The sequence below is a fragment of the Cebidichthys violaceus genome, unplaced genomic scaffold (assembly GCF_023349555.1).
Source record: "Cebidichthys violaceus isolate CVI_PGR_0920_01 unplaced genomic scaffold, fCebVio1.0.p SCAF_45, whole genome shotgun sequence".
NCBI lineage: Eukaryota > Metazoa > Chordata > Actinopteri > Perciformes > Stichaeidae > Cebidichthys > Cebidichthys violaceus.
Window position 1 is genome coordinate 734,600 of NW_027176650.1, and position 13,719 is coordinate 748,318.

Below are 13,719 nucleotides of genomic sequence, written 5' to 3' on the forward strand. Positions count from 1 at the left end.
CTAAATCATCCCCTGCTTTATGGTGTGTTTGACTCTAAATGGAGCATAATGTACTAAATGAACATCATGCTGTATTGAAGAAGACTGTAAACTAGAGATTGAGACCATAAACTCATGTTTACAATGTTTACTGAGGGAATAAATCAAGAGAGAAGTAGAGTCATTTTAGACTAGACTTCTATACAACCAGAGTCGCCCCCTGGTGGACACTAGAGAGAATGCAGCTTTAACGCATGAAGAACCGGAGGTTGTCTCCTGGTTTAAAGGGATGTTGGGTAGCATTGTTCAAAGTGTTCAAAGTTGGCAAGCAGAAAAAAAGAAGCCTCGCACTTCTAGTTAAGGATTATTTTTCTGTTGCACAACTGATCAGAATAGTCTGAAGGTCTGTGTTTGAACAGGAGCTCCTTCACAACACAAACACTCAACGGTCTTTTCAGCTTCATGTTTTGTTTTGCGTCTCGGTGAACGAGCTCTCGAACAGAAACGTCCTGCAATTACCTGAAGGACCAATTAAACACTGAAACTAATGATGTAATTATGAATCTTTAACATATCAAAGGCAGGGTCTGTGAGTCTCAAACACACGGGTTCAAAGTGTCTCCATCAACTGGACTTCAGTTTCCACACAGCGAACATTAACGCAGCGTTTCAGATACATTTGGTTTAAAGGCTTAAACTTGAGTAAATCTCAGAATGACTTTGAAAGACAAACAAATGAAGTAATGAATCTTGACTTTTATTTTGACATCTTGGTTGAATGTTCATGTCACAAATTCCACTGAATATCAATATTCACATTAAAATACTGCAAAACCCTTTTTTTTAATGTGTTTTTATATATTTGTAATACTTGTCGTTGGTCCGTCCCTCATCACTGTCTGACTTCCTGTCTGTGGCCTGAAGATGGAACACTTACAACAGGTTCTTCAGATTCACTTTTTAGTTTGAATCAACCAAACTGGAGGAAATAGTGACTTTTGTTTGGGACTATTTTCAGTGGTGGATGAATCTATTTGGTGTTCTAGTAAGTCAAAGTGAGTCAAACTAAACTGTCAGAGTTCATTGTTTTACTTCAGCGGCAACTTTGAATCTGTTTCTATAAGAAAAGAGTCATTTAAAGCTCTTTAACAGTCAGAAATACAATATTATTAATATTAATATAACAGATGGGTTGTTTGTTCAATAATAACAAATACAAAACGTTGAGTTCTGCTCATTAAACCCTGCATGCTGTCTGTCGTTGAGGGAGAACCCGGATGAAATGGAACGGATCCCGTCATATTGAGTGTTTCAAGGCCTCGTGGGGGGGGGGGGCTCACAGGTCCTGGATTTGACCCGGGATGACATAGCAGTCGGCGGGTCCGGAGGAGCTGAAGGGCAGCATGTCTAAAGAGATCTCCGCCTCGCACTCGTACTGCAGGATGGCGGGCAGCAGTAAGTTGCTGCGGTGGAGGGAGTCCTCTGAAGTGACGGAGACCTTGTCGAAGTCCCGATCCACGTCTCCGTGCGTGTGCGGCGGAGGAGGCGGCGGCTGCGTGAGTCTCTGCGGCCCGGGGCCCGGCGCGGCGCAGGCCTCCTTCTGCATGGTGGTGTCGTGGTGGTAGGACACCAGCTCGTTGCTGAAGTCCACCGCCTCCACCGCGGAGCTGGAGCAGTACTTGTTGCAGCCCAGGATGGTGGAGAAGGCCTTCCTGAAGTCCGCGTTGAAGGCGTAGATCACCGGGTTCAGGGACGAGTTGGCCCAGCCGAACCACACGAAGATGCTGAAGGTGGTGTCGCTGACGCACGGCGGCGCTCCCTCCGAGTCCAGGGCGCAGAACGGAACCACGCAGTTCAGCACGAAGAACGGCAGCCAGCAGAAGACGAACACCCCCATGATGATGGACAGGGTCTTCAGGACTTTCGTCTCTCTCTTGAAAGACGTCTTCAGCGAGCTCTCGTCCTGCGTGGACGCGCGGTGGTGGCGGTGGCTTTGCGCGCGGGGTCCCGCCGCCCTCTCCAAAGACGAGATGCGTCTGATTTGGGTTTGCGCGATGCGGAAGATGCGCGTGTACGTCCCCACCATGATCACCACGGGGATGTAGAAGCTGATGAGCGACGAGGAGATGGCGTAGGTCCGGTTCAGGCTGGCGTTGCAGTCCTCCGGGTCGTCCGACGTCGAGTTGTCCGCGCGCGCCCGGTGCCAGTTGAGCTGCACGGGGATGAAGGAGATGAGGATGGAGAGGGTCCACGCGACCCCGATCATCAGGAAGGCGAACCTGCGCGTCATCTTGCGCTCGTACCTGAAGGGGCTGGAGATGGCCCAGTACCGGTCCATGCTGATGATGCACAGGTTGAGGATGGACGCCGTGGAGCACATGATGTCGAAGGCGACCCACGTGTCGCAGAAGCGGCCGAAGAGCCAGATGCCGGCGACCTCGGACACCGCCCTCCAGGGCATCACCAGCACCGCCACGAACAGGTCCGACACCGCCAGAGAGATCACGAACGAGTTGGTGACTTTGGAGCGCAGGTGGCGGAACTTGATGACCGCGGCGCACACCAGCGTGTTCCCCAGCAGCGTGGACACGATCAGCGCGCACAGGACGCAGCCGGTCAGCGCGCGGAGGCTGAGACCGCCGCGCGGACCCCGGCTGTCCGCCCCCGCTGTGACCACCTGGTGCTGGTCCAGGTGGTCCCGGTCCCGGTCCTCGTCAGAAAAACTCTCCATGGGTGTTCAGACTCAACTTCTGCGCCTCCCTGTTTCCACCATCACCCGCAGCGCGTGTCCGCTCCACACTCTCTGTCTCCATCAGGAGGAGGAGGTCCTCGCGAGGGTCCGCGGCACGGAGGCGGCGGAGGGAGGCTCGGGTCTGCAGGAGGAGACCCTCAGCGGATCCGGACCTCCTCCCGCTACCCCGTCACTCCGTCACCCGGTCTCCCCGCGTCCTCACCTGGAGGACAAGTCCCGAGCTTTAAACATGAAACCACGATCAGAGGAGAACACCGAGGAGAACACCGAGGAGAACCAGTCATTCAGTCAACACTCGTTAACTACATTCAACATGCTCTGACTCGTTGTTCATGATTTCATGTTATAGTTTGCTGATGAAGAAGCTCCAGTCTCCGCGTGACTGCCGCCCTCTAGTGGACAAACACTCACGTCACAGCTGCACGAGCGCTTCATCTCATTCAGTCGTTTCAGCGGAAGACGTCACGTGTTCATTCTTCATCATTACATCTTAAATACGTAAAGAGGATTTAAAGTCTTCACTTCTATGATGTTTACATCCTAAATAATAATTAAATTCACTCATAATCGACACACGTGATACTTTACATTTTATATCTTCATAATAAATCACAGATCAAAGTCATAAACAGAAGCAGAATGAGCTTCTCTTTTATTAAAATATTGACTCTGTTTCTGTCTGAATGTTTAAATCATAACTTAAAACTTTATAGAAACGTTGACGTCAGACTATTGTTTTTATTTAGAATCAGAAACATTCAGAAATATGATTTTATGTTTAATGTTTAGAGTTTCCAGTCAGAATGAAACCTTTTAGGTATTTTATTCATTATTACATGAATTAGATTTATTATTATTATTACTATTACTACAGTTTGTAGTATTGAAAGTAAAGCTGTTTTAATAGAATATTGAATGAAGTATCTTAATATCTTTATTATTATCAGAGTTGTAGTTCCAGAAGCAAACAGAAGGCGGAGCAGTGAGTTGATGTTCATCAGTAATTCAAATGAACTGGATCCATTACAGTTTTTTTTGATTGCTTAAGCACGATTTTCAAAACAGGGCCCATGTTCTCAAAACACTACACACAATTAGCACAACCACACACACAATTAGCAAAACACTACAGATCCTTTGCAAAATTAAACACTCTTGTAAAAACTATACACTTCTTTTTAAAAACCACACTTTGTTACCATATGAAACACACATGTTTCACATGACTATACTCTGATTGCACGAGTTACCCTCTGCTGTGATAAACCTAAAACACTTTTAGCACTTCTACTTCCCTATGATTAGAGTAGGCTACTATCAACAAAGTACAAATATAATGTAAATTCACCAAACACTACACAAGACCAATGTTGCAGACTGAAGAAACTCATTTATTTCTCAACACGCCCAAAAATGTTGACATGGAGATTCATAATACTGTAACCAAACGTCACTTTACGTATTGTAAGTTACAGTAAAAAACAACAACTAGACATCGTCTCTTCGCCTAGCTGGATCTGGCCAGAGAATTTCATCAACATCGCAGGCAATGTTGTCATTAGCAAGACACCTTGGAAAGAAACGCCTTGAATGACGAATCCATCCTTGCATCGCTGCTACCTCCATCTGGTCACAGGCCTCCTCCACGGCTTGGATGAGGGGTACCTCAGCCTGGAGACGGAGATCATATACCTTCCACCGCCACGCCGAGAAAAACTCTTCTATAGGGTTGAGGAATGGAGAGTGTGGTGGAAGATATAGGACGGTGAAATGTGGATGTTGCTGAAACCAGTTCTGAACCAGAGCAGAGCGGTGGAAAGACACATTGTCCCAGACAACAATGTATTGCATATGATCGATTTGATTTGCTGCTGTTATGTTGTGCAATTGGTCCATGAATGTAAGTATGAGTGCTGTGTTGTAAGGGCCCATGTGGGCATGGCGGTGGAGGACCCCATTCTGTGTAATGGCTGCACAGAGTGTTATATTACCCCCACGTTGCCCTGGGACATTGACTATAGCCCTGTGGCCAATGATGTTTCTTCCCCTCCTTCGTGTTTTCGTCAGGTTGAACCCAGCCTCACCTACGTAAATGAACTCATGCTGGATCTCCTCTCCATCCATTCGTAAAACTCTCTGAAAAACAGTGTCAGGCAAAATTGTGTAGTTCAGTGTAGATCTAGTATACATATTACAGTACAGTAAAAGATTATGAGACACTATGCAAGATCACACTGCTAAAGTGAATACATACCTCTGCATAATCATGCCGCAGTCGTTTCACCCTTTCGGAATTGCGCTCGAAAGGCACTCGATAAATTTGCTTCATTTGAATATGTTTTTTTTTAGGACGCGTGCCAGTGTTGATGTTGAGACCAGATGGATATCGTTGAAAATGGCGTGGTTATTGACAATGTTAGCTTGGAGCTGATTGAGTGTTATAGCATTGTTTACTATCTCCCTCTCTTGCTGTTCTGTGAACATAGGAGGCCTTCCCCCTTGTCGTTCCTGACCCTCAATCCTATGTAGAAAAAAAAACAGTATACAATAGTACAGTAATTTCACAGGAAAAGGTAACAGAAGTGCTGATAGTGCATAGAATACAGTACTGTAAGCAATTACTGAAACCGTGAAGATGTTTTTGATATGATGATATTTTTACAATACCTATTTTCTAGTCGAAATGTTCTTATCACACTTGCCACTGTATATCGGCTTAGACTTGGCCGTACTCACAGTCCAGCCTCCCTCAGCGTCAGGCCGTGGTTGACAACGTGGTCAACCAGTGTTGCGCGGATCTCATTTGTCAGATTCGGTCCTCTTTGAGCACCTTCTTGTCCTCCCCTTCCTCCTCCTCTTCCTCCTCGTCCTCCTCGTCTTCCTCCTCGTCCTCCCCTTCCTCCTCCTCTTCCTCCTCGTCCTCCTCTTCCTCCTCGTCCTCCTCATCCTCCTCGTCGTCCTCCTCGTCCTCCTCGTCCTCCTCCTCGTCTTACTCTTTCTCTGACTCTTTCCATTGTGCTTGAAGACCGATGAACTCACCTGCTGCTTTTTATAGTGCTTATACACCTGATTGGTGTGTCTACAATTAAGCAAACGAGTGTTTGCACACCTGATGACTGTGTTGAACCAATCGGTTGGACGGTGTGGTAATTTGACAGTCAGTGCTTTGGTATTGCAAGGAAGTGACTTCATGATAGATTTTTGAGTGTAATGTATGTTAAGTGTGTTTAGTGTTTTGCAAATCACTGTGTGTAGAGTTTTGCAACAAGTGTGAGGTTGACAATGTGCTTATAGTTGTGCAAATATGGGCTGATGTTTTGCTTCTTGAGTGTAAGGTTTTGCTAATAGTGTACTACTTTTAATTTTAATGTGTAAGCAATCCAAAAAAACTGTAATCAGATTATTATGATTCTCTTCAGTAAGAGAATATAGAAACATGAATAAAGAAACATGAATAATGAAACATGAATATAGAAACATGAATAAAGAAACATGAATATAGAAACATGAATAAAGAAGCATGAATATAGAAACATGAATAAAGAAACATGAATATAGAAACATGAATAAAGAAACATGAATAAAGAAACATGAATATAGAAACATGAATAAAGAAGCATGAATATAGAAACATGAATATAGAAACATGAATAAAGAAACATGAATATAGAAACATGAATAAAGAAGCATGAATATAGAAACATGAATAAAGAAACATGAATATAGAAACATGAATATAGAAACATGAATAAAGAAACATGAATATAGAAACATGAATAAAGAAACATGAATATAGAAACATGAATAAAGAAACATGAATATAGAAACATGAATATAGAAACATGAATAAAGAAACATGAATAAAGAAACATGAATATAGAAACATGAATATAGAAACATGAATATAGAAACATGAATAAAAAAACATGAATATAGAAACATGAATAAAGAAACATGAATATAGAAACATGAATATAGAAACATGAATATAGAAACATGAATAAAGAAACATGAATATAGAAACGTGAATATAGAAACGTGAATATAGAAACGTGAATAAAGAAACATGAATAAAGAAACATGAATAAAGAAACATGAATATAGAAACATGAATAAAGAAACATGAATATAGAAACATGAATAAAGAAACATGAATATAGAAACATGAATATAGAAACATGAATATAGAAACATGAATATAGAAACATGAATAAAGAAACATGAATATAGAAACATGAATATAGAAACATGAATAAAGAAACATGAATAAAGAAACATGAATAAAGAAACATGAATATAGAAACATGAATATAGAAACATGAATATAGAAACATGAATAAAGAAACATGAATAAAGAAACATGAATAAAGAAACATGACTATAGAAACATCTCATCTCATCTCATCTCATCTCATCTTCAACCTCTTATCCGGGATCGGGTCTCTGGGGCAACAGCTCCAGCAGGTGGACCCCAAACTTCCCTTTCCCTTTCCACATCATCCAGCTCTGACTGGGGGATCCCGAGGCGCTCCCAGGACCAGTTTGGAGATATAGTCCCTCCACCTGGTCCCGGGCCTCCCTCGGGGTCTCCTCCCAGCCGGTCGTGCCTGGAACACCTCCCTAGGGAGGCGCCCAGGTGGCATCCTCACCAGATGCTGAACCTCAACTGGCTCCTTTCCACGCAAAGGAGCAGCGGCTCTACTCCGAGTCCCTCACGGACGACCCAACTTCTCACCCTAATATAGAAACATGAACTCATTAAATGAAGCTCAGTGATCCTCAACGATGTAACTGAGTACATTTACTCTACCCGAGTACACAGTTATTAGTACTTACTACTAATACTTTCTACTACTACTTCACTGTATTTATCTGACAGCTTTTAATCACTTTATACATTGATATAAACTATAAATAGTATTAGTACTTTCACTGTAAGACAGTGTGGTACTAGTGCTTTTACTGAGTATTTTTACACTGTAGTACTAGTTATTTTACTTCAACCAAATCATTGTATTGTGGTATTAGTACTTTCACTCCTACAGAGTATGTTTATTATGCAATATTAGATACTTTTACTGTAACAGAATATTTGTACAGTGTGGTATTAGTACTTCTGCTGTACCTGTATATTAGTACATTATGTTTATAGTACTTTAACTGTACCTGTATATTAGTACATGGTGTACTTGTACTGCAGTATAGGACCTGAATACTTGTTTCGTGTTAAATGTCGGTGATAACATGATGTTTATTGTGTATTCATGGTTCCGGTGATGAAAGGGTTATGTTTACTGTGGACAGATGACGTCAGTGTCAGCTGTTCCTCGGGCAAGCGCTGTCCGCGTGCACGCGTGTATGTGTGCGGATGATTCAGCAGCTCGTGCAGCAGCAGCTCGTCCTCTGCACGGACGGATCTCCGGTAAAAAAGACAACAACAACAACAACAACAACAACAACAACGGCTTTTATTTCGATATCGATTCACCTGCTTGACACGCTCGTGAACCCGTGCAGGTGACACGCGCACGCCGGAGACCCCGTAGTGCTCGGCACGCCGCTGTGACGGGCCGGAGAGCAGCGGAACCCCCGCAGAGCAGCGCCCCGCTTCGTGCTCTGGTCTCCCGCTGGATGTCCTCCGTGTTCACCGCTCGGGTCTGGACCTCTATCTCCTCACGCTCCTCACGCGCTCACCGGAGGAACCGAACCCGCACACGTCCGCACCGACGCCCCGCTGCGTTCATTCAACCGGCGCTGCTTCACACATTTCCGCATTTTGTCCCCGGCTGATGCTCCGTCTACCCGGCAGGTGAGTGTCTCTCTCCCCCCCCCCCCGAGCAGGAACCTTTCCGTCTGAACCGTCCCGGTGACACGTTCACGTCCACTAACACGGACGAACGCTCTCATGCAACACGAGACACAGTGTGACCCGCTCACACACCGGGAGCACCGGAGACTACGGCCGGTTTACCGCGCGTGAAGGAGAAACGAGCGTTTTCTCAACGGGCTTCTGAATGGAGGCAGTGAGGACTGATGCTGTAGTTTACACGTCATAACGTGTCTCCATGACGTCACACGATAGTCACCTGATTCAACACATTAATAAACATAGTCTACATTCAAAACATGATAAACAAACTTCACAAATATATTTAATAAACGTCAAAAACAATCAAAATAATTCAGGTGAACAGAAACCGAAGAAGTCAAAGTGACAGAAATGTGTCTCAGTGAGGAACGTCTCCGAGGTTTAAGGTTCTACCGGGTTCTCTCTGAAGTCCAGAGGGGGTTCCTCACCAGGTCTCTGCTGGTCCTGGTCTCTGGAGCGCCATGAAACAAGACTCTGGTTTAATCTGGCTTCCAAGCTTTAGATCCATTTGGTTCCATTCGTTCTGCTCTTTAATTCTTTGGCTCGTAATATTGTTTAAGTTCTGTTGTTTGGTTCTGTGGTCTGGTTTAGTTCTGTTGTCTGGTTTGGTTCAGTTGTTTGATTTGATTCTGTTGTTTGGTTCTGTTGTCTGGTTCTGTTTGGTTCTTTTGTCTGGTTTGGTTCTGTTGTCTGGTTCTGTTGTTTGGTTCTTTTGTCTGGTTTGGTTCTGTTGTCTGGTTTGGTTTGGTTTTGTTGTCTGGTTTGGTTCTGCTGTCTGGTTCTGTTGTCTGGTTCTGCTGTCTGGTTCTGTTGTCTGGTTTGGTTCTGCTGTCTGGTTCTGTTGTCTGGTTTGGTTCTGTTGTCTGGTTTGGTTGTCTGGTTTGGTTCTGTCCTCGAGATCTTAAGCTCCACGGTCTCTTGAGTTGTTTTGCTCTGCAGCTAGAGAACAATAACTGCTGACCTTTTGTTTTCCTTCGTGTCTTTTAGTTCTTTGGTTCTGCTGGTTCTACCTTTTTAGACCTTTAGTCCTGTCCTGTAGATTTTTTGCTCTCTGGCCTCTTGGTGACCTTGTGTTGCCGGTTCCATAGTTGTTGGTTCTCTAGTTGTTTGGTTTTCCACTCTTTAGTTCTGCTGGTCTGCTGTCTTCAGGTCTGTTGGTTCTGTTTGGTTCTCCCTGACAGCAGCAGAACAGAAGATGAAAAACCTGTTCTTTACTAGAGAACCCAGAGAACCATGAAGAACTGAAACTGAGGACACTGAGGAACCTCTTCTCTGAAGTCTGTTAGAACCACGTTTAATAAACTTCAATGAACGTTCATCATTTATAACAAACGTTAATAAACCTCTGATTCCCCAAAACAGTTGTTTTGATCGCAACACAAAACAGTGAAATGTGTCCTTACCGTGTCCTCTCCGTGTCCTCACCGTGTCCTCTCCGTGTCCTCATTGTGTCCTCTCCGTGTCCTCATTGTGTCCTCACTGTGTCCTCACTGTGTCCTCTCTGTGTCCTCACTGTGTCCTCTCCGTGTCTTCACAGTGTCCTCTCCGTGTCCTCACTGTGTCCTCTCCGTGTCTTCACAGTGTCCTCTCCGTGTCCTCACTGTGTCCTCTCCTTGTCTTCACAGTGTCCTCTCCGTGTCCTCACTGTGTCCTCTCCGTGTCCTCACCGTGTTCTCTCCGTGTCTTCACAGTGTCCTCTCCTAGTCCTCACTGTGTCCTCCGTGTCCTGTCAGTGTCCTCACCATGTCCTCTCTGCATCCTCTGTGTGTCCTCTCTGTGTGTCCTCCCGTGTCCTCTCTGCATCCTCTGTGCAACCTCTTTGTGTTCTCTCTCTGTGTCCTCACTGTGTCCTCTCTGTGTCCTCTTTGTCTCCTCTCCTAGTCCTCACTGTGTCCTCCGTGTCCTCACCATGTCCTCTCTGCATCCTCTGTGTGTCCTCCCGTGTCCTCTCTGCATCCTCTGTGTGTCCTCTCTGTGTGTCCTCCCGTGTCCTCTCTGCATCCTCTGTGCAACCTCTTTGTGTTCTCTCTCTGTGTCCTCACTGTGTCCTCTTTGTCTCCTCTCCTAGTCCTCACTGTGTCCTCCGTGTCCTCACCATGTCCTCTCTGCATCCTCTGTGTGTCCTCTCTGTGTGTTTTCCCGTGTCCTCTCTGCATCCTCTCTGTGTCCTCTCTCCTAGTCCTCTCTGTGTCCTCTCACTGTGTCCTCTCTCTGTGTCCTCACTGTGTCCTCTCCGTGTCCTCTCTGCATCCTCTCTGTGTCCTCTTTGTGTCCTCTCTCCTAGTCCTCTCACCGTGTCCTCTCTCTGTGTCCTCTCTCCGTGTCCTCACTGTGTCCTCTTTGTGTCCTCTCCTAGTCCTCACTGTGTCCTCTCACTGTGTCCTCTCTCTGTGTCCTCACTGTGTCCTCTCCGTGTCCTCTCTGCATCCTCTCTGTGTCCTCTTTGTGTCCTCTCTCCTAGTCCTCTCACTGTGTCCTCTCTCTGTGTCCTCTCTCCGTGTCCTCTCCTAGTCCTCACTGTGTCCTCTCCGTGTCCTCAGGCTTCATTAGTCTCGGTGGTTCATCAGTAGTGAGTCCAGTTTAAAGCCGAGTCATCTGTTAGCTCGGTGGCTAACTTCCTGTTCTGCTCCTGACTTTTCCTTTTTCTCCTCCACTGGATCTCTGCTGCTGACTCACTCTCTGTGTCTCCTTCTCCCTCGTTGTGACTCCTTGTCTACTATTTATCTGTGTCTCCTTCTCCCTCGTACTGATTCCTTGTCTACTATTTATCTGTGTCTCCTTCTCCCTCGTTGTGACTCCTTGTCTCCTGTCTCTCTCTGTCTCCTTCTCCCTCGTTGTGACTCCTTGTCTCCTGTGTCTCCTTCTCCCTCGTTGTGACTCCTTGTCTCCTGTCTCTCTGTGTCTCCTTCTCCCTCGTCCTGACTCCTTGTCTCCTGTCTCTCTCTGTGTCTCCTTCTCCCTCGTCGTGACTCCTTGTCTCCTGTCTCTCTGTGTCTCCTTCTCCCTCGTCCTGACTCCTTGTCTCCTGTCTCTCTCTGTGTCTCCTTCTCCCTCGTCCTGACTCCTTGTCTCCTGTCTCTCTCTGTGTCTCCTTCTCCCTCGTCCTGACTCCTTGTCTCCTGTCTCTCTCTGTGTCTCCTTCTCCCTCGTCCTGACTCCTTGTCTCCTGTCTCTCTCTGTGTCTCCTTCTCCCTCGTCCTGACTCCTTGTCTCCTGTCTCTCTCTGTGTCTCCTTCTCCCTCGTCCTGACTCCTTGTCTCCTGTCTCTCTCTGTGTCTCCTTCTCCCTCGTCCTGACTCCTTGTCTCCTGTCTCTCTCTGTGTCTCCTTCTCCCTCGTCCTGACTCCTTGTCTCCTGTCTCTCTCTGTGTCTCCTTCTCCCTCGTTCTGGCTTATTATACTAACAGGTAGAAGTTATTTCTTCTCACGCTGCAGTAATTCATGGTTTTGTTTATATTTAATATTCGTAGAGTATCTTCCTCTGAACAGAGCAGATGGTTTCATCTGAGTTTAGTAAATATTCACTTAAAGTTTATAATCACATCTGATAAAGACGAGCAGGAACCACGTGAAACATTACAGAGATGTATATTTTATTGCTCAGGAGTGGTTCTCTATGTATAACATATAATTATGAATATACATAACAATCAGCACGTTTCATGAATGCATCCAGTAGTAGTTGAGTAGTTGTCAGTCGACTGACGTTGGTCTAGTTTCACCTCCGTTTGTTTTTTTTGTGGCAGGAAACGTTTGTTGAATCTGTGCTTCTCTGTGTCCGTCCTCTCGTCTCTCACAGTCTGCACAGTTTCCTGTCTTCATCACCATCTTCATCTTCATCTTCTTCTTCATGATGAACTGGGTAGCTTCTTGAAACGTGTTCTTAGCTGAGTGTGGTGTTTATTTATTCTTTGAGTTCCGGTTTGAGTCGGAGTGGTTTCTGATAAACCTCTTGTGGCTCTTTCTCTTAAAGGGACAGTGTCTGACAGCAGAGAGCAACAGCATCACCCTCAGCTAAGCCCCTCCCCTTTCTACGTGTTTAGAGGGCTACGGTGGCCCTTTAGGGACAGAGACAGGTATCGCTAGGATTCTAGTACTACTAGCAGCTACTCTTATCAATACTCTGAGTTCTAATCATTGTTTTTAAAAAAAGATTATAAGATTTTAAAAACAAATAAATTCAGACCAGGATGAGAATCTATATTTAAAATATATCTAAATATTGTTTCTAGATTCTAGTTATGTTTAATATAACAAAGTAATTAATATTCACTGGAAACAAATAAAAAAAGTCAATAAAATAAATAATAGTGAGGTTTATAAAGAATGAACACAGACATTCCTTCTGTCCTCCTGTCTTCTGTCCTCATGTCTTCTGTTCTCTGCCCTCTGTCTTCATGTCCTCTGTCTTCCTGTCCTCATGTCCTTTGTCCACCTGTTTTCTGTCCTCATGTCTTGTCTTCTGTCCTCCTGTCCTCTGTCCTTCTGTCCTCATGTCTTGTCTTCTGTCCTCCTGTCTTCTGTCCTCATGTTTCCTGTCCTCTGTCCTCCTGTCTTCTGTCCTCATGTCTTGTCTTCTGTCCTTCTGTCCTCCTGTCTTCTGTCCTCTTGTCTTGTCTTCTGTCCTCCTATCTTCTGTCCACCTGTTTCACTTTTGTTTACGTGTTCACAGATGTATTGATAAAGTTTTGGCTTTTCGTCAACTCGATTATTCAGCACCGGGGCCCGTTTAATACCTGGTTTCTGAACGCATCAGATAACGTAAACCGTAAAGTCTCTCTAGAGCCAGTGTTCAGTTTGTCCGTTCTGGGTTCCTGTAGAAACATGGTGGTGCAAGATGGCCGACTCAGTGGAAGACGACCTGCTCCCTATGAAGATATAAATGTACTTTTCCAAGCTAAATAAAACCAAAATATTATTAATTTCAGGTGATTATTCACTGATTAAACATAGTTCTGAATATTATATTCCACTGCCGCCAATAAACCTCTCTAAATGTTACACACTGTTCCTTTAAGACTAGTTTTAACATTTGAGAAGGTCGGCTTGGGGTGTTTCTGGGGTGACCTGCTGCTGTAGAAGTACTTGCTGCTGTAGAAGTACTTGCTGCTGGATGAAGA

General features: G+C 45.0%; 2 protein-coding genes across 3 annotated transcripts in view; one reads left to right on the plus strand and one right to left on the minus strand.

Moving 5' to 3' along the window:
• Nucleotides 1-1,315: 1,315 nt before the first annotated feature.
• Nucleotides 1,316-2,710, minus strand: LOC137886696 (D(5)-like dopamine receptor). The gene has a single exon (XM_068729264.1). It carries the CDS (start codon nt 2,708-2,710, stop codon nt 1,316-1,318), a length of 1,395 nt encoding a protein of 464 aa, XP_068585365.1.
• A 5,378-nt stretch (nt 2,711-8,088) lies between these two features.
• LOC137886664 (serine-rich coiled-coil domain-containing protein 2-like) overlaps nt 8,089-13,719 on the plus strand; it is a 31,525-nt gene continuing 25,894 nt past the window's right edge. For both annotated transcript variants that reach the window (XM_068729218.1, XM_068729219.1), the window contains exon 1: nt 8,089-8,540. The gene's annotated coding sequence lies outside the window, so the exon portion shown is untranslated. The remainder of the gene's footprint in view (nt 8,541-13,719) is intronic.

Excerpts from the sequence above, each read along its gene's own strand:
- LOC137886696 (XM_068729264.1), bottom strand. The coding sequence starts at position 2,710 with ATGGAGAGTTTTTCTGACGAGGACCGGGACCGGGACCACCTGGACCAG.